The 26,896-nt window shown below is 35.7% G+C and overlaps 2 protein-coding genes across 4 annotated transcripts in view; one reads left to right on the top strand and one right to left on the bottom strand.

The window, feature by feature from the left end:
• LOC149792877 (NADPH oxidase 5-like) overlaps positions 1–8,116 on the top strand; it is a 58,675-nt gene extending 50,559 nt beyond the window's left edge. Inside the window, exons 11-15 of the mRNA XM_089966673.1 lie at positions 2,133–2,261; positions 2,943–2,968; positions 3,493–3,706; positions 6,617–6,885; positions 7,739–8,116. Coding sequence (XP_089822799.1) covers positions 2,133–2,261; positions 2,943–2,968; positions 3,493–3,706; positions 6,617–6,885; positions 7,739–7,870 — 770 coding nt within the window. The 3' untranslated portion in view covers positions 7,871–8,116. The remainder of the gene's footprint in view (positions 1–2,132; positions 2,262–2,942; positions 2,969–3,492; positions 3,707–6,616; positions 6,886–7,738) is intronic.
• Positions 8,117–14,719: 6,603 nt separating this feature from the next.
• LOC149792878 (uncharacterized) overlaps positions 14,720–26,896 on the bottom strand; it is a 66,476-nt gene continuing 54,299 nt past the window's right edge. For 2 of the 3 annotated variants that reach the window (XM_089966676.1, XM_089966677.1), the window contains exons 2-6: positions 22,966–23,129; positions 22,074–22,283; positions 20,395–20,536; positions 19,175–19,381; positions 14,720–15,131 (exon numbers count right to left, since the gene is read on the bottom strand). In XM_089966676.1, coding sequence (XP_089822802.1) covers positions 15,047–15,131; positions 19,175–19,381; positions 20,395–20,536; positions 22,074–22,283; positions 22,966–23,032 — 711 coding nt within the window. In that variant the 5' untranslated portion in view covers positions 23,033–23,129 and the 3' untranslated portion in view covers positions 14,720–15,046. The remainder of the gene's footprint in view (positions 15,132–19,174; positions 19,382–20,394; positions 20,537–22,073; positions 22,284–22,965; positions 23,130–26,896) is intronic. The other variant, XM_089966678.1, reaches the window with a different exon arrangement.

The following is a 26,896-nucleotide window of genomic DNA, read 5'->3' on the forward strand; positions in this document are numbered from 1 at the left end:
GGCTTCTTCTGAATGTTGCTCAAAATAATTCGACCAAACGTGATTGAGAGCATCATGGCAACGTGTACAGTCATGTCTGTAAAATTAGCATCATAGCATTGTGTACAGTCATGTTTGTAAAATTAGCATCAGGTCAGTGTGTACAGCCATGTTAGTAAAATTAGCATCATGGCAATGTGTACAGTCATATTTGTAAAATTAGCATCATGGCAATGTGTATAATCATGTTTGTAAAATTAGCATCATGGCTATGTGTTCATTCGTGTTTTTTTTAAATTAGCATCATGGCAATGTGTACAGTCATGTTAGTAAAATTAGCATCATGGCAATGTGTACAGTCATGTTTGGTAAAATTAGCCTCATGGCAATGTGTACAGTCATGTTTGTAAAATTAGCATCAGGGCAATGTGTACAGTCATGTTTGTAAAAGCTAAATCCAAATGTCACCAAATTTGATCAGCAGTACTAGCATTAGAAATCATTTAAAAGACTTCTCAAAAAGAGTAAAACATAAATGTACTAACTTAACGAAAATAAGTCCGTTTTAAGGCCTTTCAAACTCTTAGAAAGGTGTCCGATTTGACAAAGAATGTGACATCCAATACTAAAGCAAGCCAATCATGACATTTAGATTGCTTCATCCGCAAGCAGTACACTGGACACTCGTGTGAAATATATACTTACATTGTTCCGTTAAATGTGTCAGAAATTATTTTGGAAAAAAGAACTTTGAAGCTTGTCTAAGATTATGCCGATTTGTCATCAAACTTTGTCGTTACTATCTAAAATGTTTTTGTTATGTACTTATTATTTGAAAGCGCTAGAGATAATTTGTTTTTTACATTTGGCTCAAGATACCCGTGCATGAATGAATTTGAAACTAGTTAAATTGCACCTATCTGCCGTCAAGCATGTCGTTTGTCGAAGGAAACTTGTAAATGCTTTGGTTTGGTTTTGTTGTTTCAACGCCGTTTTTCAGCGCATGATAGGCTGTATATAAAAGTTAAAATATTTGGTGGACACAAACCTTGTAAAAACCCCGTAAAGAACCACAGACGCACGGGAAGCCACTGGCAAGCTTTCTGACATAACCATCGCACAGACTAGAGCTGAGACAAGAAACCACGCGGACAGAGGTGAAACGTCAGTGATCTGTAAACGCAGCGCCTTTGCCAACTCAGACATTTATGGACCATTTAAAGTATTGAAACATTTAAATAAGTTCTTCAAAAACAAATGTTCAGCGGAATTTGACAAAGCATGACAAACATCGTGTCGGGGCCTTTCAAATGCATTACAAATGTTGGCGATCTGTCATAATAAAATACAAAATTTAAATGACTTCTACCTAAAACTGCCAGACAAAAACAGATCTAATTTGATATCATGCCTTTCCACTTTGTACAGATAATCCTAATCCATTATCCAATATGGTCCTTGTAACTAAAAAGTAATCACCCTCAAGTTACTTTTCTTAAGCCCCCACCCCACCCAAATAGACAAACAGAAAAACAAAACACAAAACAAGTCACATAAATTTGACCCAAACGCAAACGAAAACAATCTGGAATAAGGTCTCTTGAAGGGATATAGAATCAGTATTCATGGCTCTTTTATACTGATATGCATTTACCCTCCCTCTCTCATTTAGAAAAAAAACTACCTATCTTTATCAGGCAGGGTAGGAACAGAGAATAATCACCAAATACTAGTAAATAATTAATTAATATATCATTTTACTTTCTAATTCCAGCCTGTAAATCGGAATGTTACGGCTGAACATAAATTGAAAGGAATTCGTCAGTAAAGCGCAGCGAAAGTTAAAAGCTTGGAAATTCCACAAAACCAATAGTCTATGTAATACAGCTTTCAACAATACCAATAACCCGTGTTATACAGCTTTCATCAGTCCCAGTAATCCGTGTTATACAGTTTTCAACAATACCAAAAAAAGGCATGTGTTATATAACTTGTTACGATTTCAACATTTTAAGATATACAAAAGAATAAAACAGTGGATACGCATACATGCATAAATACAATTATTTTGCAATTAAAGTTTAATAACCGCTGCTCATTTATTTTTATTTTATTTTTATTATTAATGGTGCTGTTTAATTTTCAAAATTTAGACCATATCTGGCTGCACGTGCGATCAGCGGGACATTGGACAAACAAACTTTATGAGTATTTTCATAGCATGGAAAAAGAGCAAATATCGCCGGCCAGTGTTGAAAACAAAAAGTCTGCCAAGAAAGAAGGTAAGTTAAACATGTTGATATATATCAATTAGTACAAGCACCGACTGCAAAATTTTAAAATATGCCATGTGTATTTTATGAATATTTTCACAAAACAAACGGCACATACATACCCATAGTAAAATAGGAAGAGCAATACAAAAATATCGTTATTAAAATGTCATGTTTCGCATTATAATGAATACAAATATATACTATGCCCATATGCCATCATCGTCAGCTTTTTATTGATTGGCTTTGAAACTTGACGCTAGTACGTATTAATCATTACGAAGAAAGATTTACTGTATAAACGTATCCATCAACACATACGTCATTGACCGGTTTAGTGCATTTCGTCACTGCAGCACAAACTCTTGTCTGATACCAGGGCGATTGGATTGTAGTGCCTTGGTCGAGGACACACCAAGGTATCCGACCCCGACTGATCTGATGGTAGGATTTGAACCCGCACCCTATTGGTCGTGAATCCATTACCCTGACCATTCAGTCGCCGTGGCTCCAATATGCATATGTGATATGTCTTATACTTTCTAAACTAACGCTTTTGTTTCGTAGTGTTCGTTGCCATCAGTTTGTTTTTACATTATTATTAATTTTTTTGTGTGGGGGGAGAGGAGGGGCCGGGGGAATATATGGATTCGTATAATTGTATGACAAATATTTTATCTTATTTTGCAGGTAAAAAACTCAAAAAGCCAGAAAAGGTAATATTGCATTTTATTGCAGTTATTAATTATTGAAATAATTAATTATTTATTTAATTAATTTATTTATATATGTAATATTTACTTTTTTAAATTTATTTAGTTATTTCTTTTAATTAGCACGAACTTTCGTTTTAATTCTAATCTTCAAAGCACTGGAATCTGAAGATAAAACTATTTAGATTCATCAGAGTATTGTGTCATTGTGATGGGCAACGTAAGTTAACAAACATCAAACTATTGGAATATTTACAATTTTAGAAATTATTAATTTTAGAAATAATTATTAAGGAAAATTATCTGCACTATATTATATTAAAGATTTCACAGGAAATTATATTAATGGTTTTGTTCTTGTTTTTGTTTCTTGGGTTTTAATTGTTATGTATGTACTTCCTTGTCTTTGCATTCGGTTTTCTGTTAACAATGGACCTAAGCACTCTCCAGGTTTGTCGATCTTTATTGATGTTCACTCTAACTTCAGAAGCTCAATACTTTCAATGGAAACTTCAACAATTTTATAGTGTTACTTCGATGGCCCTTATGGAACCGGGTGTCGGGAAGTGTTTGATACAGAACATGCCGTTCTGGTTGGTGCCGGAATAGGGGTTACTCCAATGGCATCGATACTGCAGAGCGTCTGGTACAAATACATGGAGCTGAAACAAAAGTGCCCCAAGTGTCAGCATTCGTGGCATGGACAGGTTCCCGAATCCATGATGAAGCTAAATAAGGCAAGTATTGCTGTTCTTTTGCAGACCTTTTCCACCGCCATGTGTGAAAATATTACAATCAGGAATCTCCTGTTTAGATTTAAAACAGTGGTGTAGTGCTAAACACAGACGTGAGAGAACGCCATAAAAAAGTGAAGGAACGCATGCTACTGGGGGGGGGGGGGAATGGCGAGCGCAAAGGAGTAAGAAAACGCCGTTCCAAAGCGTTCTCACAGCCCTACACCAAACCCATGCGTTTAAAGCAATTAGGGAAAATTAATCGTTTACCATGACACCGAAATTTCTCCCCCCAAAAACCCCAAAACACTGTTTCCAAATTGCATTTATCGCTAAGGTTATGCGAACTTGAAGTAGGGACTGAATAAATCAACACTTCAAATGAACTAATCTCGGCTTCGGGTCGGTTTTCATTTTATGTGCATCCTGTTTACCTCCAAATCGTGTGTTTCTTGTTTATTATAAATCATTATTATAAATCACTATAGGCTAATATGCACCAGTGTGGAATAAGAAAGTTCCAGCAAGGGTCAGAAGTTTGCAACGTGTTTGACACAAACTCCTGATCCAGAGAGCGGAAATTTTCTATTCAACGACAGGGTGGAAACTTCTCTTCAGTACAAATTCTATATGAAAAGAATTTTTTTCTCACATTCTTGAACGCACAATGAAGGTGGAAATCAAACGATGTTTAGGGAATACTGATGTACTTAACAACAGCGTCGTATCCATTTCCTCACCTTAGTCAGAAAATAAAAGTGTAGGACTCGACATTTGAAATTGTGTGCTAGCAGAGGCTTGCGTTAAGTGAAATACAAGAGAAGAGTAATTGCCCCTTTTCACACAAGTGCAAATTTATGAGGTTGCTTAAATATTAGGCTACTATGTACTTTTAAGGAAAATACTTTCCTCAATTTGAGAAGCTTTTTGAAAACATGAAATGGCCAGGAAAGTGTGGGATTTTATTATTGCTACAACAAACTTCTGAATACGATGATGGATAATATCTTGAACGGTTATGAATATTATACCCTCTCATTGGAATGATTAAGGAAGTAAACCCCAACAGAAAATCCGGAGACGGAGTCCCTAAGGCCACTTGGTATTGCTCTCATTGTTATCTGTGAAATTTTACTACCTGAGCAGGTTGCGATTATATTTTACTGTAGATCACGTGTTCTTTCACCGTTTTCTTCACACAATAAATATCATTTTATAGAAAAACACTTTCCAGTTTTTTCCGAGATCCCTCAACTGGAAGTGTCTAGTTTATTGTTGTCGCACCTCTCCCGTCTCACACCCTACACAGATAGTCCTTTCTCTTCTTTTTCTTAGACAACAAACACGTCATTGTTCTTTCCCTTAGGTATATATTTATCCCCTTATGCCATATGAATAAAATGAAATGTACAGTCCTCGCGGTATGCGATCCTGTAATACCGGCATTGGCGATTTTTCGCTAAATTAAATATAATGGTAAAATAAAGCGATGACACAAACAATGAATCAAACAGATGCGTGGATGACAACAGTATGATTAAATTGTGTCTTCAGATTTATCATGCGTCATCATTTATATCCGGCATTGAACACAGCACTTGTAGTGTTATGGTATCATGCTGTCTCGTGAGTTGATCGCATTGAGGAAAAATCTATAAAAAAAAAAAAACACCTGAGTATCGAGAGAAGGAATTTTAATTATAATTTAAGATCATGTTAAAATCAATACATTTCACACACCTTTACTAGTTACTCTCATTCTCAGACTTTGTAAGGCGTATATGTTTGGGTATGTAGTTATTGTCTTTAAAAGGTGTGCGTGTGTTTGATTGTGTGCTTTATGTCTTTAAAAGGTGTATGTGTTTGCTTCTGTAATTAATGTCTTTTAATGACGTGCTTGTGTTTCTGTAGTCAATGTCCTTTAATGTTAAGTGTGCTTACTTGTGTTGTTAATGTCTTATAAATGTACGTATGCGTGTAGCTGATATCTTTCAAACGTGTATGTGCTCTCTTCTTTAGATAATGTCCAGCCAATCAATGTCCAGTTGGAGATTGAGACTTCAGAACTTTGAGCTAAAGATTTGGGATGGGCTGCAAAGTTCACAGCTTCAAAATGTTTAATTCTTACCCATGATGCGAAGCTTTCGTTTCAGGCATTCATGAATGCATGTGTGTGGGTAGCGATTACTGCAAACGGGTCTAGATAGTACTGCTTTGCTGCTGATTTCTAGTTTGATTTGAACTTATAATGAATACCGATTAAGACTGTTCTTATAGGGTCGATAAGAGAGAACCTTTGGATTTTAATTTGTTAATAAATTAGAGTTCATGATAATTTTGTTTTCAATACTTTTTATGACCCGTAAACGGGACGAAATATATGATGAGTGGTAAACTCACCTTCATCTTTACGGCCCCCTAGAGCCGACAAGTACTTGGTTTAATGTCCTCGGCAAAAAGATCTATCTTTTACTGTAAAACTGCCAGTTTCCTCCGCGTGAGACCTTCACCCTGGTTATGCACATTGATAAAGAACGATGTTACATGTTATACAATTACCGTAATTTTAATACACTTTCCTTAGTTCGTGGAAAAGTCGAAAATCTAGGTCAGGGGATAAGATTTATGACTGGTTTACCGAATCTGAAATATTACCTAATATGAAAAAAGTCAAGATCGTAACCATGTATTGGTTGATATCACCAAAATAACGACGTCACATAGATTATAGATGAAGTTACCTAGCAGTGGGTAAGGTTTGTCGAGCCGTGGTAAATATCAGAATATACTTGTCGGGTGGACGAGAAAAATAAATGCTTGGTTAACAACCATGCACGATAAACATCATACAAGCCACTCTTTCTGTGTATTTCGTCCAACCCTCTCTAAATGTAAGACTTTCTGTAATTTTAGGTAGACTTCATATGGATAAACCGTGATCAAAGATCTTTCGAGTGGTTTTTGAGCCTCCTTGCAAAACTTGAGATGGAACAATGCGAAGATGAACCGGGTTCCTTCGATCACATGATAGAAATGCACATGTACATGACGGCAGCCGCCAAAAAGACTGACATGAAAGGGATAGGACTACAGATGGCGCTCGAACTTATGCACAAGAAGGAGAACAAGGACGTGATCACCGGACTAAAAACAAAAACTGAAGCTGGGAGGCCTGATTGGGATAAGGTGAAAATTAATCAATTAATGAGTGAGTTAGAGATGAAATGATTGATTGATTGATTCGGTGAGTTTTGTATATGACTGAACAAAAGCGTACTACATTGATGACGAATAAAATAATGCTTGAATAAATTATTAAATTAATTAAAAAGATTAAATAAATAATCAGAATCCATAAATTAATCATATACGTCTACGTTTTGGCTGTCCTCGTCGCCATCATCATATTGATTTTGTCATCACTATTATCATTGTCATTCATCTTTTTCCTTCTTCTTTTATTATAAGCCTTAATGTGTTGAATAGTATGCATGTATTCTACTTTTTAAAAACTAGTAATATTTGAAATTAAGACTGGCCACTGTACAAATTGATTCATTAGCTGATATACACACTACTTTCATGACAGGAGTATTCCATATATACACTACTTTCATGACAGGAGTATTCCATATATACACTACTTTCATGACACGAGTATTCCATTTATACACTACTTTCATGACACGAGTATTCCATATATACACTACTTTCATGACACGAGTATTCCATATATACACTACTTTCATGACACGAGTATTCCATATATACACTACTTTCATGACACGAGTATTCCATATATACACTACTTTCATGACACGAGTATTCCATATATACGCTACTTTCATGACACGAATATTGCATGTATACACTACTTTCATGACACGAGTATTGCACGCAACTTCGAACGTGTACTTAACCCGTGAATTCTACAACGGTGTTGACACCGACTACTAATAAATGTGGTAGTAGTGGTGATGTGTTGCTCGGTCTAATTGCGTGGCATGTATTACATAACTATTAACATTATATTTTGCAGATCTTTACAAAGATTAGAGATGAGAAGAAGGGAAAAGTCAAAGTATTCTATTGTGGCGCACCAGCTCTGGGAAAAACCATCAAAGAGACTTGTGCAAAATTCCACTTTGGCTTCTGTAAAGAGAACTTTTAGTTGTACATGTGTGCTGAAAATACTTTTTTTAATCATATGTTTTCTCAAAGATCCCTCGCTTCATGTAGCTAATAACAGTTGAAGACTTTTGTTTTCAAACAATCAACTAGAAAACAGGGAATGAAAATAACTAGAGCAGAAAATTAGAGAATCTATATGACATATTTTCTACAAGGATGGCACCTTCAGTGTACTATTACCTTTTTATTACAGTTATATGCTATGAGTGAACATTACTAATCTGTCAATACTGTATGCAATTATAATATATATATATATATATATATATATATATATATATATATATATATATATATATATATATATATATATATATATATTTATATATATGTGTGTGTGTGTGTGTGTGTGTGTGTGTGTGTGGCGCAAATTCAAAACGACTTCCCAACGTTTCAGGCTAAGCAAGATCTTCGTCAGGAGAGGAAAACGATTACACAAAAAAAATATTTAACAAAATCTACGAAAAGTTCTGGACTACTACATGTTTGAATCACATGGGGCAATTACAGCTAGAGATATAACAATATAATGTTGTGTATGAATAATAGACAAGCGGGTCCTTGTATTCAGCACATAAGGAACCACGCAGTCTGTTTTGACCTAATTATAAGCTGAAGAAAGCATGAGACAAAGCATGAAGAGAGATCGATGCCAGATATTATATCCCGGTAGAGGTGATGATGATGATGATGATGATGATGATGATGATGATGATGATGATGATGATAATAATAATAATAATAATAATGGTGATGGTGATGATGATAATAATAGTATTATTAATAATAATAATAGTAATAATAATATAATAGTAATAATAATAGTAATAATAATGGTAATAATAATAATAATAATAATAACAATGACATGGATGCCTTCATGATTGTTTTTGGACGCATCTGTGCGCATGACAGTGAACATCATGCTGCAGCTTATGGAGACCAAAACGCAGCGTTGTTTGACGCCATTTGTGTCTGGGAAGGCATCTGAGGGTTGGCCGTCGGCCATTAAAATGATCATCATGCTATCGTGGAACTGGCTAATGACTGTGATGAACTTATACGGGCAGCCGAATTTATCTTCTAAAGTCTATCTTTGCTGACTGCGGTGAAACGCCTTGTTCAGGTCAACAAAGGTTGTAAAGAGGCTTATGTGTTGATCCTTGCGTTTCTTCTGGAGTTATCGTGCAGCGAATATCGTGTATTATCAAAGGAAAATATTTATTTCTAATTGGCACAGAATGTTCCATTCCGCCCCATTTGATAAAATAACTCCATTGTGCATTTATGACCTGCTCTTATATTTACTGTTATTGCCTTTACTGTACTGTTATTGCCTTTACTGTACTGTTATTGTCTTTACTGTACTGTTATGGCCTTTACTGTACTGTTATGGCCTTTACTGTACTGTTATGGCCTTTACTGTACTGTTATTGTCTTTACTGTACTGTTATGGCCTTTACTGTACTGTTATGGCCTTTACTGTACTGTTATTGCCTTTACTGTACTGTTATGGCCTTTACTGTACTGTTATGGCCTTTACTGTACTGTTATTGCCTTTACTGTACTGTTATTGTCTTTACTGTACTGTTATTGCCTTTACTGTACTGTTATGGCCTTTACTGTACTGTTATTGCCTTTACTGTACTGTTATTGCCTTTACTGTACTGTTATGGCCATATTTACATGCTAAAGGTTGAAATTAAAATGCTATTATCTGTGTTATACTCCTTATCGACATACCTAAATCCAATCTTTGTGTGGTTCGATTGAATATTTGAAATAAAACGAAAATATGTTTAATGTTTACATATATGTTGTCTTTCACATATACAGATAAGGCCAGAATATAATGGTGGCGCTCTACAGTCTTCTATTTTAATAGGGTTCAATTTTTAAAGAATATTTTTTATAAAAAAATTCCCCAGAATTTTCTCACTGGTTATATTGGCTGTTTAGAATAGACCATGTATATTATATGTATATTTTAAAAGAACGTTTAATTTCGTTTATTTTGGTGTATGGGCATATTTTGGGTTATAGAAGATATAGACTGGCCTTACTTCAGATGTACGCCTATCAAAAATCTGCTGGATCCGCATGGTCATTTTCACTTCCTGGACGTCAGAGATAAGCTGTAAAGAAAGTGCCGCATTTTTCGCTTTTCGATTGTTTTATTTCTTTATGCATTGTATTTATTTGGTAATGCACTCATTGCACTTTCAGAAGCTGTTATTGCTTAGTCTGGAAAACCTCATTAATTTAGACTGACTCAGGATGATATTTTATGACATGAGATCAGTCACTGTGACCTTGTGTGTACTTATATCGTGTTCAGTTTCCATCAGTACAATTTAAAATGAAATTTCAGACACCATACATGAAAGTAAGATACAAGTATGCCAACATCTTCTCCAATGTGCGTGATGCAGATAAAAAAAAAAAACAACTTCACCTCACATCCATCACTCCCTCAGAAGTTCACAATATCTGTAGATCGCACCACCCAATACTATTCTCCAAGTAGTGAACGCCTCGTTTTGGAATTTCTATATTTTGCGAGATAACGCGAAATTATTGTTTTCAAGTATTGTGAAACTGACCTATTGAAAAGTGGAAATATGTTACTACTGATATTTTAAGTGCGAATATAATAAAACAGCAGTAAATAAACGGTAAATAGGTGGCATAATAACGCGGAATACCGTAATAAACCTGTTACTTATGTGTTATTTCTATTGACCGCTAATATGTTTGAGCATACAATAAAAACGAAATATGCTTGTTCGGAATGAATAAGGGAAATTTTTCATCTCGTGGGCGAAACAAACAAGTATTTGCACTCGTGTCAATGAACTATACCATCAATTCACTCGTTACAAGCAAGCGCCCTCTATATAGTAGTAATAGTTTAAAATGTAATGCAATATTTAAATGTGATATAATGAAATGAAGACCTTATCTCTCGCAGGACAAGCTGATTTTCTCTAAAATTACTACTGTATGTGTAAAACCTGATTTTTAAGATTTTTGGATTCTTAAAAAAGTCTGTGAATGGTAAGTCAAACAGACGACACTTTAACGACCACGTAGGGAAATATAAGTATTCTTTAACGCGTATAGTACGTTGACAATCATTATTTTCTGGTTGTATTGATTTTACTCAAGTCACTACGATATAATGTATGATGTACTGATTGAACGTGGTATGACAAGTGTGATACTAGATATGTACTGATTGAACGTGATAAAAGGGGTGCGAAACTAGACACGTGCTGATTGAATGTGGTATAACAGGTATGATACTAGATATGTACTGGTTAAATGTGATAAAAAGGATGCGAAACTAGACACGTAGTGATTGAATGTGGCACAGCAGGTATGTGTATGTGTGTTAGTGTGTGTGTGCGTGTGATTTGGATTTTTAACGTAGCTTTAACAATTTTTCAGTGATATCGCTACGACGTCTGCAGTGTGACAGTTTATAGTGATGTCCCGCTTGGGGCATCATGCCGCAGACATGTACTGATTGAATGCGATATAAGGGGTGCGATACTAAACATATGATGTAAATGATGCGATACTAGACATATATACATTGAATGTGATATAAGGGGTGCGAAATTAGACATGCACTGATTGAATGTGATATAAGGGGTGTTAAATTAGACATGTACTGATTGAATGTTATATAAAGGATGCGATGCTAAACATATACACACTGAATGTGATATAAAAGGTGCGTGGCTAGACATGTGCTCATTGACTATGATATAAGGGGTGCTTGTGTGTGTGATTTTGATTTTTAACGTAGCTTTAACAATTCTTCAGTCATATCACTACGATGTATGCAGCGTGACAGTTTATAGTGATGTCTAGCACTGGGGCATCATGCCGCAGACATGTAGCAGACATATAGCATGATGTCCCACCCAGTCACATTATCCTGAAACCAGGCCGAGCAGTCCTAACACTAATCTCTTAATGTTGAGCGCCAAGCGAGGCAGCTGTTAGTACTATTTTTGTAAGTCTTTGGAATGACTCAGCCGGGGATCGAACCCACGACATCCCGCACCCGAGGGGGACGCTCTAACCACTAGGCCACCGGAGCGGTTATAACAGTTGTGATACTAGATATGTACTGACTGAATGTGATATAAAGGGTACGATACTAGACATATACAAATTGAATGTGATATAAAGGGCGTGTGTGTGTGTGTGTGTGTGTGTGTGTGTGTGTGTGTGTGTGTGATTTGGTTTTTAACGTAGCTTTTTAATTTTCCAGTCATATCACTACTATGTCTGCAGTGTGATAGTTTATAGGGATGTCTAACACTGGGGCAGCTGTTAATACCAATTTTTTAGCCTTTGGTATGACTCTGCCGGGGATCGAACGCACGACCTCCCGCATCCGAGACTGACGCTTTAACCACTAGGCCACCGGAGCGGTCTATAAGAGTTGCGATAATAGACGTGAACATTGAATGTGATATTAGGGGTGCGATACTAGACATGTGCACACTGAATGTTATAAAAGTGGTGCGATACTGAACATGTGTTGATTGTTATAGTACAGGGGACACGATAATACATATTTGCTGATTGAATGCGGTGTAACGAGTGCGAGAGTTGACAATTATTTTTGGTAGTCAAATTTAAAATTAGCATTAAATTTTGTAATGATGTCTGAAGAGCCAGATTGTTTTTCAGTGGCTACACAAGCTAAATGCTTGTCCCCATTTCTTTCTTCCATTTCTGTTAATGCTCTTCAAGAAGAAATACATTCTGACGACTTTTTGTAGAAATAGATATAGATGTGCATAGCATAATAATGACACTGTATGCCGATCATGGTGTGATATACCATAATACAAACCGCTCCGGTGGCCTAGTGGTTAGAGCGTCCGCCTCGGATGCGGGAGGTCGTGGGTTCGATCCCCGGCCGAGTCATACCAAAGACTTACAAAAACGGTACTAACACCTGCCTCGCTTGGCGCCCAGCTTTAAGAGGTTAGTGTTAGAACTGGTCGACCCGGTGTCAGGATAATGTGACTGGGTGGGACATCATGCTACATGTCTGCGGCATGATGTCACAGTGCTACACATCACTATAAACTGCCACACTGCAGACATCGTAGCGATATGACTGAAAAATTGTTGAAGCTACGTTAAAAATCCAAATCACCATAATACAGCATGTGGTTGCACTGTATAAATATTACATTCAATATAAGCTAAAGGCATTACAAGTAAAGATTAATACTTCCAAATGTGAGTTACTTCAACTTATGATGCTTTTGAGACATTTTGTATATCTAGTTATCATTTCCGCTGCAGGAAAGGACGTTTATCTTCAGTTCGGTGGTATACATTTATAATAACCAAATACGTATCCAAGATATTTCAGCTTAAGGCGAAGACAGAAGTGGAAAGTATGCAAATCTCTTAGATGTTTTTACTCGTTAAGAATTTATATCTGTGACAGGGTACAATATTCTATTGTTCGGTTCCATCGAATGACATGTTTTGCACAGTATCGGAGAAAATGCTTTGCGGGTTTTGGTTCACTGCAAGAAAATCTGTTGCTATGCTTGTTAAGGAATCAAACACATAAACTAGCACACTTCTACTCCATGTAGATTGAAACAGACTGGTTTAAAGCCATGTTAACCTCTCTGCCGTTGGCATTCACACACTTTTGAACATAAAACTTGCTGCATCGAGTGGACGAGTTTCATGTCGATTAATATAACACGAATGTTTCAAGCCCTTATTTCTATTGTTGATTCTAACGTAACTGCAAAGTTTTTGTCTGGCTGTATGTGTCCTCTCTTGTTACGGAATCTGTGCTCAAAAACAGGGAATTAGTGAACCACGTGTTTAATGCTATTGTTTAATGCCTTCGTTATAGGTGGCAGGGTCCAGTTTCGTATATTGGCCCCAAATTTCTTAACTTCAGGCTATGGTGTGACTTTTTCAGCTATTATTGTTTACTATTTAAAGATATGGATATATTTGTGAACTAGGTGTTTTGGGCTTGTGTTGTTCTTGAAACTGATGTCGGGCATGTACACCTTCCATAGTTACTCTGCAGTATGTTGATAGTGAAATACCAATAGCTGGCTAGGAAGAAGAGCTAGCCTCCCATAGCAGTAGACACGTGGGTTCAAGGCAAGCCGAGTATCTCAAAAACGGCTTGGATGACAACTATTCTGAATTGCATTAAACTATTTAGTAGACAATGTTTTTCAAAATTTTCATCCAGGGAAAGGGCTTGCGTTTGCACTGTGAGCACTACATGCTGTCAAAAATGGCATTTGGATGTGAAAAATGCAGGTATAAAATAGGGGTTGGGGTGCATAAACCTCTTCTGCTATGAACTGCCATTGACTTCTCTGGTCAAGTGAATACTATTCTTATGCTTTGTTTCAATATAGGTATCTAAAAATATGGACCTTTTTGACCTCACTTGTGTATTTGATTTTTTATGATTTTTTATACTAGGTCGCTGATTGCGGCATTAAATTTGTACATAAAAACTGGACCCTGCCCCCATACTTACGCTAATCCCAGCGCGGTGTCGCGCAAAGTTACAGATGCAGGTATGGAAATATGCACGCGACACCAAGGTTTAGCGAAAAATCGGCGAATGTGTCATTTTCATCGGAGCGGCAGTCGTGTGACATTAGTGAAATAAGGCATGACTTTACTTGCCATGTTTGTGTTATCCACTGGAAGTTTAGGTGTCAGGTCGCAAGGTCAAGTCGCATGTGTTAAGTAGCTTGCAATAAACAATATATGTTAAAGACTTCGATGCATAACTCTGGTGTCAACGGTCTTGGATACTCATAGAGTATTTGTTGGGCAATTTATTTAGAATTACTCGTTAGGGTTACTAATCATGTAACAATCACACTAGTTTACATTATGTTATTTCAAAATGTTTCACGAAGTACCTGGGGTTGACTCTAAACCGTCGGGCTTAAAGTTTTCTCCCACGCAAACATTTACACACAGCAAGCCTATGTCGTCCATAAAAGTAACGTTGCACATAAGATATCGCTGAATGAAAAACAAGTACGTCACATCCAAAAATCCAAGAAATCATCCTTAGACACTGACAGCTGTGTTGGCAACGATATATTATATTATGTCTTTAAAATGGCGTTCTATACTCCTTGGCATTAGCGAGTGAAGGAAACAAACCAGTTCCATTTTGGGGCGGGTCGACTACTGGAGGTCTGAAATTTCAAAGAAATGTATAATTATTAGGCATTGTTCATGTCATATTCCACAAGATTACAATACAGTACACACGTATACCGTATAGTACACATCTTTACAATAAGTACACATGTATACAATATAGTGCACAATACAGTACCGAGAGATACGATACTGTACGAATGATTAATATAAAGTACACACACAGATACAATATAGCACACATGGTTACAATAAGTACAGACATATACAATATAGTACACAATACAGTACACAAATATACAACATTGTGCACATGATAACAAATGAGTACACACACATATGCAATATAGTACACGTAATTACAATACATTATATACTGATAAAAGGGGGGGGGCCGAGTGGTCTAAAGCGCTCACCGTTCCGAATCACTGCCATCTCACCTCTGTCTTCGAATCCAAGGCTCGGCTAGCGTGGATACGTGGGAAAGCCTGCCAGTAGTTTCTCGTGGGTCGGTGGTTCTTCCCTGGGTTTTCCAGGGTTCTTCCTCCACCAGTTATACTGGTCGCCATGTATAGCCTATCTTGTGCTGAAAAATGGCGTTAAACCCTAATACAACAACAACAACAACAACAACAACATACTGATAAAAGGTACACATGATTAAAATATAGTGCACACGGATAACATATAGCACACACGATTGCAATATAGTACACGTGATTACAATATAATACACATGGATACAATATATTACACATGATTACAATATAGTACACATGATAACAATACAGTACACATGATTGCAATACAGTACACAAGGATACAATAGAGTAAACATGATTACAATACAGTACACACACAGATTCAATATAGTTCACATGATCACAATACAGTACACACGGATACAATACAGTACACATGATTGCAATACAGTACACACGGATATTTTATGGTACACATGGTTACAATACAGTACACACTTACACGATATGGTACACATGGTTACAATAAGTACACAATTATACAATATAGTACGCAAAACAGTACACATAGATACAATATTGTACACATGATTGCAAAGGAGTACACACACACAGATACAATATAGTACACATGGCTACCATACATACACATATATAAAGTATAGTACACAATGCAGTACACAGAGATACAAAATTTACACATGATTACAAAATAGTACACACACAGATACAATATAGCATACATGATTGCAATATAGTACACGTGATTACAAATTAATACACACGGATACAATATATTACACATGATTACAATATAGTACACATGATAACAATACAGTTCACGTGATTGCTATACAGTACACACGGGTACAATAGAGTACACATGATTACAATAGAGTACACACATATATCATATAGTTCACATGATTACAATACAGTACACACGGACACAATGTAGTACACATGGTTACAAGAAGTACACATACATACAATATAGTACGCAATACAGTACACAGAGATTACAATATTGTACACATGATTACAAAGGAGTACACACACAGATATAATATAGTACACATGGTTACAATAAGTACACATATATACAACATAGTACAGAATAAAGTACACAGTATAGTACACAATGCAGTACACAGAGATACAATATTGTATACATGATTACAAAAGAGTACACACACAGATACAATATAGTACGCATGGTTACAATAAGTACACTCATATACAATATATTGCACATAATTACAATATAGTACACAAGGATACAATAGAGTACACATTATTAAATTATAGTACACACACATATACAATATAGTTACATGCTTACAATACTGTCCACACGGACACAATATAGTCCACATAATTGTAATACAGTACACACGATACATTATGGTACACATGATTACAATAAGTAGACATATATGCAATATAGTACGCAATACTATACACAGAGATACAATATAGCACATACGATTACAATAGGGTCCACACACAGATACAATATAGTATACATGGTTACACTATGTACACACATTTGCAATATAGTACACAATACAGTACACATTTATAAAATATTGTGCACATGAATTATAAGAAGCACACACTCAATTACAATATAGTACACATGGTTACAATAAGTGCACACATATACAATATAGTACACAATACAATGCATCTAAACATGGATACAATATAGCAGACATGATTACATTATAGTACAAACGGATACAATATAGTACACATGAATACAATATAGTACACATGATTACAATATAGTACACATGATTATAATATAGTACACATTATTGAAATACAGTACACACACAGATACAATATAGTTCACATGATTACAATACACTACATACGGATACAATATAGTACACATGATTGAAATACAGTGCACACGGATTCATTATAGTTCACATGGTTACAATACAGTACACACGTATATACAATATAGTACACATGGTTACAATAATTACACATATATACAATATAGTACACAATACAATACACAGAGATATATCATTGAATACATCATTATAATAGAGTACACACACAGATACAATATAGTACACATGATTGCAATATAGTGCACATGATAACAATACAGTGCACATGATTGCAATAAAGTATACACGGGTACAATAGAGTACACATGATTACAATACAATACACACAGATATAATATAGTTCACATGATTACAATTCAGTACACACTGCTATAGTACACATGGTTACAATAAGTACACATGTATACAATATAGTACGCAATACAGTACACAGAGATTACAATATTGTACACATGATAACAAAGGAGTACAAACAGAGATATAATATAGTACACATGGTTACAGTAAGTACACATATATACAACATAGTACACAATACAGTACACAGTATAGTACACAATACAGTACACAGATATACAATAATGTACACATGATTAAAAAAGAGTACACACATATGCAATAGAGTACACATGATTACAATACAGTACACACACAGTTATAATATAATTCACATGGTTACAATACAGTACACACGGATACAAGAGTACACATGATCACAATAGAGTACACATACAGATACAATATAGTACCCATAACTACAATACAATAAACACGGATACAATATAGTATACATGTTTACAATAATGCTGACATGAGTACAATACAGTACACACAGACAATGTAGTACACATGGTTACAGTACAGTACGCATGATTAATTATAATGCCTAATTATTTTCGTCCTCTAAATCTACTTCCACTGCAGACAGCTTTCGCCATCATTAAGCGAACCTAAAAGAACTGCTTATTTTATCCGTGAAACACAAAGACTATTACGCATGACACAATTATATAATTTGACCTAGAAACATTAGATGCGTGTTGCGGCCATTCTCTACCAATCTTGATAATGTACCTGTACTGTTTTCATGACCAAAACGCGTCAGTAATAGCGAGTAAATTGCATAGAAGTAATGTTTTATTGCACATTTCAGGTCTCGGCTAGATCGGGTAGGCAAGGCTTCTAATTCGTTGAACACACAACACATATACAGATCGTATAACATGGTGGTAAGCTTCAGAAGGAGCTCTCAGTGTAGACTTTTGTCTGTTTGAAGAAGTCCCAGCTAACTGATTCAGACAACTGGAAGTACGTCTAAAACTATCAATTCTTAATTTGTATTTTGGCCAATTCTGATACAAATTACTGGAAGTCTGTGTAAAAGTATGCATTATTAATTTGTATTTTCGCGAAAATGAGTGAAGGTAAATTACTTATTCCATGGATCGCCAATAATAGTGTCACATGTAATCTCACAGAAAACTGTTCACATGTAGCAAAGGACCAACTTTAACTTCAAAATTATGGGATCGTAATTGACACTTGTGTACATTTTGTTATAGACCCGTTGAGAGATTTTAAATACGTGTACAGCACATCATTTTCATTACAAGCGGATGTTTAACATAATACTAGACGGCTTTTTTCAAAATATGCAGCATTTCACAAAAAATCCCTAGTAATTCAAGACTTCGCTTTCTTGACCAATTTATGGACTATTGTACATACTTGTGTCCCCAGGGTTGATCATATTCTCTGGTTTCCGTGGGCTGAAATGCTCTGTTAGGAAAGACGTTTGTGTCTGATTCTGCTTTCGTTGTTCTGTCTTTGGGACTGTTAGTAGCAGCGCTCGCAATTTTCGTGGCGTTGTTTACGTCAACGTGATACGTCGTTGACGTTATACTCTCCAAGCTCTGCCTTAAGTAATCTGACGAACTTAAAACAGTTATTTCATAAACTCTTCAGTTATCGTATCGAGTTCTCTCGCACAATTTAAAAAAAAATAAACTCAAACATTTATTGAATATAAGCCTTTCTGTAGAATAAACCTATGCGTTCCCATTTTAAATTTACGATTTATGATTGACATGGCATCGTAATTCAACCACACCTGTGTTTAATCCCTCAATGTGGTGACTAACTGAATGATTACTATGTAAACAAGCAATAATAGCCTGAACAAAACTTTCAAGTAACAGCAGTAAACCATAGCTTGTTTAAGCTGTCATTTTACTTGACGAATATAATATAATGCATTCTCGTATTATGCAACATTATGAACAGAGTGGTGCAAAAAAAATGAATCTAATGGTAAATTGTATTAGTTTATGCCATCCGTACATTAAAAGTCATCCGATAAATGGTACCCGAAACCCTGGAACAGTCCTACAACAACCACCATTAATAGTACTACTATCATGTATTTTATTGTTATTATTACAATTATTATTAATATAATTATTAGTAGTAGTAGTAGTAGTAGTAGTAGTAGTAGTATTGCTGTTATTATTATTAGTATTACTATTATTATTAATGCTGGTGTTATTATTATTATCATTATTATTATTGTTATTATTATCATCATTTTTATTATTATTTGTATTATTATTATCTGTTAAAATGGCATTACAAAGGACTGTAATATCAGTAGTGGCATTAAAAAGGAGGAAGTAGAGGAGAAAAAGAGGAGGAAGAAAAGAGAACGGTGACATGGAGACAAAGGAGAATAAAGTATAGACAAAATGAAGGATGAAGTTGAGAAGAAAAAGGGAAGTTGATGGATGACGAAAATGAGGAAATAGAGTAGGACGAGTTATAGCAGTGTCTATATATATATATATATATATATATATATATATATATATATATATATATATATATATATATAAGTATTATCAAAAGGTCAAACAGTTTAACATCAACCAATTAAAGATGTAGAAGAGAATAACCTTGAAGATCTTTGATTTTTCTTCTTCATGCAGACGATACTAACAATTATGACTGCGACACTTATCAGAACTAAGGCTGCACACCCCGCAAGTATTCCAGTCAGTAAAAGGGTAGATTGTGGAACACCATTTTGACTAGAGGCTGCAAAACAAATACATGTTGACTGGTATTAGAGATTAAAATTTTATTTCGAATGATAAAATATGTGCTCGTCTGCTTTGACCTTTCGAGATAAATGCACAAATGAAAAGGGAAATGGGTTTCTATTTTTAATGATTCGAGCATGTTACTCTTTGCACATTTGTTAGACCGATTTACCTTCCAAGAGATTGTGTACAATGCTTAGTTTTGACAGTTTTTAAACGTGCTTTAAATAAACATATATTCAGTAGCCTGATGAGATGTTACAATTTATTATGTACATACATTGATATAATTTCATTATTCTTGTGACAAGCACGTTTTTGATTTCGCTCTGGATTGTAACAGTACAGTAGATGTCATCCGGAACAAAATTTCGGTTAGCCGTAAATCAGCGCCATTGCCGTAACCTGTTACGTTTCCTTCGCATTAGTCTGATAAATAAACCCCCATAAATCTGTGTTAATACAGATGAACGATATATGGGTGGGGATGTCACCTGTTCGTTAAAATGTGCACTTTTGCTGCGTGCGTATCTTTCCGGAACACATCTGCGTTTAGTTTAGACACTTTCAGGTAGTTTTTTTTTTTCTTTCTAACAGCCATATCTAGCGCGAAATTCAAAATGGCCACATTACAGAGGGTCATGCTATTCCACGTAGTTTTACAAGTCACATAACAAAGGACTTGATCCGTAAATAGTATGTACATATTGCCAAAAGAATCCTTCAGCCGACGTTAGCTCAACAGCTGCGAGAAATACCGGTAGAATGTATAAATATACACTGATGTGTGTGGGCAAGAGTGTCTGCATTTTTGGGAGGTTTAACTGAATAGGCAAAATCTGCCCCCAAAAAGCCAGTCAATATATCGTTACAAGAGCGGAGCTGATTTATCGGCCTACCTTTCGTATCAATCAGTTAAATAAGCCATCCAACGACAAGTTAAACATAAAAGAATATTCGTGGCAAAACGTAAACAAGCAAGTGTTATTAGATTCATTCATTCTTGTTTCACTAACAAAAAAAAAGGGCATGTACCTATATATTTGTTTGTTATTTTATGTTGGATTTGTAACTGTTACTTCATTATGCTGTACGCCTTGAGAAAAGAAAATACATATCTTGAAAGCGTTTGGTCAGTTCTCTGATTTGTAACAAAGTGTTTTGGTATATTGATATATATTCTCTCTCTCCCACATCCTCTCTCTCTCTCTCTCTTATATATATATATATATATATATATATATATATATATATATATATATATATATATATATATATATATATATATATATATATATATATATGTGTGTGTGTGTGTGTGTGTATGTGTGTGTATGTGTGCGTTTGTGTGTGTGTGTGTGCGTGGTTGTGTATGTGTGAGAGAGAGAGAGTTTATGCGTGTGTTCTTTTAAATTACACACTATCCTAATTGCACGTTCAGGTTGGGAAGAAAAATGAGTCTTTCTATTGTAATTCCATTTATCATCGAAAGCATGGGCTGCGACATAGTACACTCTTGATTAAAGACTTACATGAGCAGTAGGGTTTCGTTGTATCACTCCATTGTCCAGTTTTAAGACAAGTGACCGAAGCTGGACCAATCAAGTGGAGGTCGTTGGGACAGAGTATGTGGATAAATGGACCGTCTTCGCTGTGGATAATAATGACATCTGAATTCGATCCATTCGCTAAGTCGTTTGTAGAGCTATTTTGGTTCCATAACTTCTTTATGTCTGGACAGCCTGTGGTATTAATTGAATGAATGTGTATTTTTTATCATAAAGATAGATGCTTTCCTGGCAATAATATAGAATTGACTTACCAAACACGCATACCCATATTTCTCCTCATTTCTAGCTTTACATAAATAAACGCGCTGATCCAAACACTCTTTACCACTTTTCTGTCAACATATTTTGGTAGCAAGCGACCAGTTTGTGTACCAGTCCATCTTTTTATCATTCCGATCATCATGCATCCCTCCAACTGTCAGTCAATATGACCATGCGCGATATTTGTACTTCTGACTTCCGTGGTAAAATCGCCAACGTGTTTCAGTTTCTTATTTTGGAGATAAATAATTTACTTCAACGTAAATATGGCATACTAAAATTTATTTCGTCAAAATGCGCTATAAATATAAATCTAATACAATGCACACTTCCATATTAATAGCCCTGTCCCGCCCGTTTGTAGCGTCAAAAATACAGAACTAATGCATATGTATGATGCATATATATAAACATACTAAACTTACATTTCAGCTAGATTTGATATTTGTTTGTCCATACAGATAAGTTCATGAGGAGTGAAAAGTAAATGTAACACATGCAAAAACATATGAACCAAAAATGCCAAGAAAACAGATTGACTAAAGTCAATGTAGTACACAAAAGATTTGGACCTTTAGAGAATTTTTCTTACCATAAATGCTCCCTGCCATGAATTCTTTTTTGGAATTCAGCTTTGTTTCCTTCCCTCGAAAAGACATATATTATTCGTAACAGGTTTTGGTGAAATACTTTGACCCACGACTCTACAGATCAACGGTTACCATGGCAATAAGAAAGGAAACCTTAAAAGAGAACCTTTGAACAAGACAAGAAAATTCATATAAAAGCAGTAGTTTCACAAAAAGTAGTTACATGACTATATTTCAAATTACGCAAAGTTTACTTCCGCGTGCGTGTGCGTGTTTTGTGGGTGTATTGGGAATATTTAAATTTTCAACTTGCTATTTTTCTTTCTTTTAACAAGAAAAATAAATCTGAAATTTTGAAATTTTAAAGATTCTATTTTGACTATCAGAATGCTACAGAACATCACTATAGTAAAAAGGGAATACACTATGAAAAGACTGAATTGTTAAAAATCGATTGATCGCAATCACAATGTATCAACCAATGGTGCAATTAAGAATTCAGTTAGGGAAATATAGTTCTGCCTAGAAACGAGATATCGGGTGGAGGAAAATGAAAGAAAATCAACGTGAAGATAAATAAATGCTAGAACTCTCTTTCAACAGCCAATGTGAGATAAAGTAAAATAAATCTTCTCCTTTTAAACATGAAAACAACAACAATAATAACAACAACAACGACAAAACCAAACACCTAAACAATTGTTTTATATTCCATGAGCCATTCAGGTACAAAATTGCTCAAAATTGCATGTATTTAATAAAATAAATATGGATATTTCTTTCATGATCAAGGCACTATCCATGGTAAGGTTGCTTTTTTCCAACTTAAATATTTTTCTGCAAAGTTCAAGAAAATATGCCAAGAAAAAAGTCATCACTTAAAACAAAAAAAAAGGAAATAACGAGGGAAACAAATAATTTATATTTTGTATTATAATGGTATTTATATGCTAAGCTCCAAAGAAAAACGCAAAGCAAATTTAACTAAAAAATATTACCACCACCACTGACATGATTTATTTTAAAAGAAGTAGTCCTTCTGTGTTCACCGTCTAAACGCTAAACCCGTATTTGTAATTATGTTCATTTACGTACAACAAAAGAAAATGATAGCCAACGGCCCAGTACGAAATATATATTTTGTTAAACTCTACAAAAATAACATGTTCATCTGACCTTGGTTTCGAATACATAATAGTCTAGTCTAACGAAGACAAGTCATAGTGACCTTAAGTTAGTCTTCTAAAAACAAGGGCATAGTGACCTTAAGTTTGTCTTCTAAAGACAAGGGCATAGTGACCTTAAGTTTGTCTTCTAAAGACAAGGGCATAGTGACCTTAAGTTTGTCTTCTAAAGACAAGGGCATAGTGACCTTAAGTTAGTCTTCTAAAGACAAGGGCGTGGTAACCTTTAGTGACATGCATGCAATGTGCAAAACCTTTAGACCATGCAGGCAAGGTGCAGGATTCAATGCCTTTGAAAATACATAAGGCCCTCGTAAATATTCTGCCGAAAGGTCAAATGGACAGGTCATTTTTGCCGAGCTGTGCATGTAAGTTCTAACCATGTATACACCCCCAAGCCATTGTAGACAATACATAGAGAGTGATGCGTCTCTGTTATTGCCATACAGTTACACTGATGTGAACAATCATTAATAAGTACTAACTACATACATATATGGAATATCATTCTAGGACGGGATTGTATACGCTATATCATTTTTTGGTCGGCATAATAGAAAACAGTACCAGAAAGAAGGATATGTGGACTTAATAAAAAGAACAATTTTTTGTTTTTGCTGATTTTAACGGCCTCTTTAAAAAAATATTATTGGGGATATCATTCGGAGTAGTATCATAATGGGGATTTCATATTTTTCTTGTCGCTGATCTGAAGTAGCACCTCTACCCACCATTGACTTTGTGGCTATGGTTCTGAGAAGTTAACAGTATTTGATTTGACAATATTTCGTGTTTTCAAAACAAGAAACTTAGTGCCTTATTTAAGTAATTGTGGTAACTGAGGTTAGTAGCACAGTGGTTAGCTTAACGAACTGAAAAGGTCCTAGTGGCCTAGAATAAAATCCTACCTCACCAACCCACCCCTCCCACCCCGCCTACTCCTCGCAACATATCCTCCTCCTCCCAATAATAATAGTTTTTTTGATGGACATTTTGGGCTACCACTGAGTGTTGTGGGGGAAAAGTGGACAGTCTTGACGCCACTGCCCTCTTCCCCTTCCGCCAGCCCGATTCCAATGCATTTCGTGTTAACGAATGTGTTCGCAATTGTGTGTGTGTGTGTGTGTGTGTGTGTGTGATTTGGATTTTTAAAGTAGATTTAACAATTTTTCAGTCATATCGCTATGATGTCTGCAGTGTGGCAGTTAATAGTGATGTCTAGCACTATGACATCATGCCGCAGACATGTAGCATGATGTCCCACCCAGCCATTTTATCCTGACACCAGGCTGACCAGTCCTAACACTAACTGTAAATACTGAGAGACTAGCGAGGCAGCTGCTGGTGCCATTTTTATAAGTCTTTGGTATGACTCTGACGGGATTCAAACCCGCGACCTCCCACATCCGAGGCGGTCACTCTAATGACTTTCCGAGACGGTCACTCTATTCACTTAGGAAACCGTAGCGGTCTATTGTAAATTAAGGTATGTGATATGGCAGAGTAAATTATGCATTAGTTTCTTTTTCATCAAATGAAGAACGCCATTCATATTTTCCTTTGTTGTGTTTACTGGTAGAAGATACTAATCTTACATGAGCAGTAGGGTTTCGTTGTATTTACTTTACTGCATTGGCTTGTTTACGTATTTTAAAATGATTTGGACATATAGTTCGATTAAACACCTGTTAATGTTGAATGGGGCAGATAAAGAGATTAACTTTTTATTAATTAAACAATTACAAAGTGCACTATGACCAAGATGACTAAGAAGATAAATAAAAATGGAATGGACCAAACGGGAGATCAACAAGTCTCGACTGGACCAAAATGGTGATCAACAAGTCTCGTTTGGACCAAAAGGGTGAACAACAAGTCTCGACTGGACCAAAAGGGTGATCAACAAGTCTCGACTGGATCAAAAGGGTGATCAACAAGTCTCGACTGGATCAAAAGGGTGATCAACAAGTCTCGACTGGACCAAAAGGGTGATCAACAAGTCTCGACTGGACCAAAAGGGTGATCAACAAGTCTCGTTTGGACCAAAAGGGTGATCAACAAGTCTCGTTTGGACCAAAAGGGTGATCAACAAGTCTCGACTGGACCAAAAGGGTGATCAACAAGTCTCGACTGGATCAAAAGGGTGATCAACAAGTCTCGACTGGACCAAAAGGGTGATCAACAAGTCTCGACTGGACCAAAAGGGTGATCAACAAGTCTCGACTGGATCAAAAGGGTGATCAACAAGTCTCGACTGGACCAAAAGGGTGATCAATAAGTCTCAGTTGGACCAAAAGGGTTATCAACAAGTCTCGACTGACAACCAGTGTAAATGTAGACGCACGTGTATTAGCTTCGGTACAGTCACTAAGAGATTACTGTACCCATAAGCACCACGTGTAACCTGAAAAAAAATTAGATTGACACTTTATCTGTTACGGTGCACGTGAAATATGGGACATCTTTGCTATTAGTTTTTGAGAAATTTACATCCTGATTCTATTTCAAATACCAATGGCTGAATATGCATCAAAATTACTCCTTTTCCTGTACTATATTACATTCCTATTTATCTGATTATAGGCTTACCCTAATATCGTTTGTCTTAATTGTTTCTTCCTGTCTGACTTCGCCAAGGGCAGTCACGCACTCATCAACATTGACATTCGTCATATTGAGTGGCAAAAAGTATATTGTATTTTATGTAAGCCTATCACTTTGCTACATTGCGCTTCACTGGCGTGTATGT

Source organism: Sinohyriopsis cumingii, chromosome 8, assembly GCF_028554795.1.
Source record: "Sinohyriopsis cumingii isolate HCF-2022 chromosome 8, ASM2855479v2, whole genome shotgun sequence".
In the NCBI taxonomy this organism is placed as follows: domain Eukaryota; kingdom Metazoa; phylum Mollusca; class Bivalvia; order Unionida; family Unionidae; genus Sinohyriopsis; species Sinohyriopsis cumingii.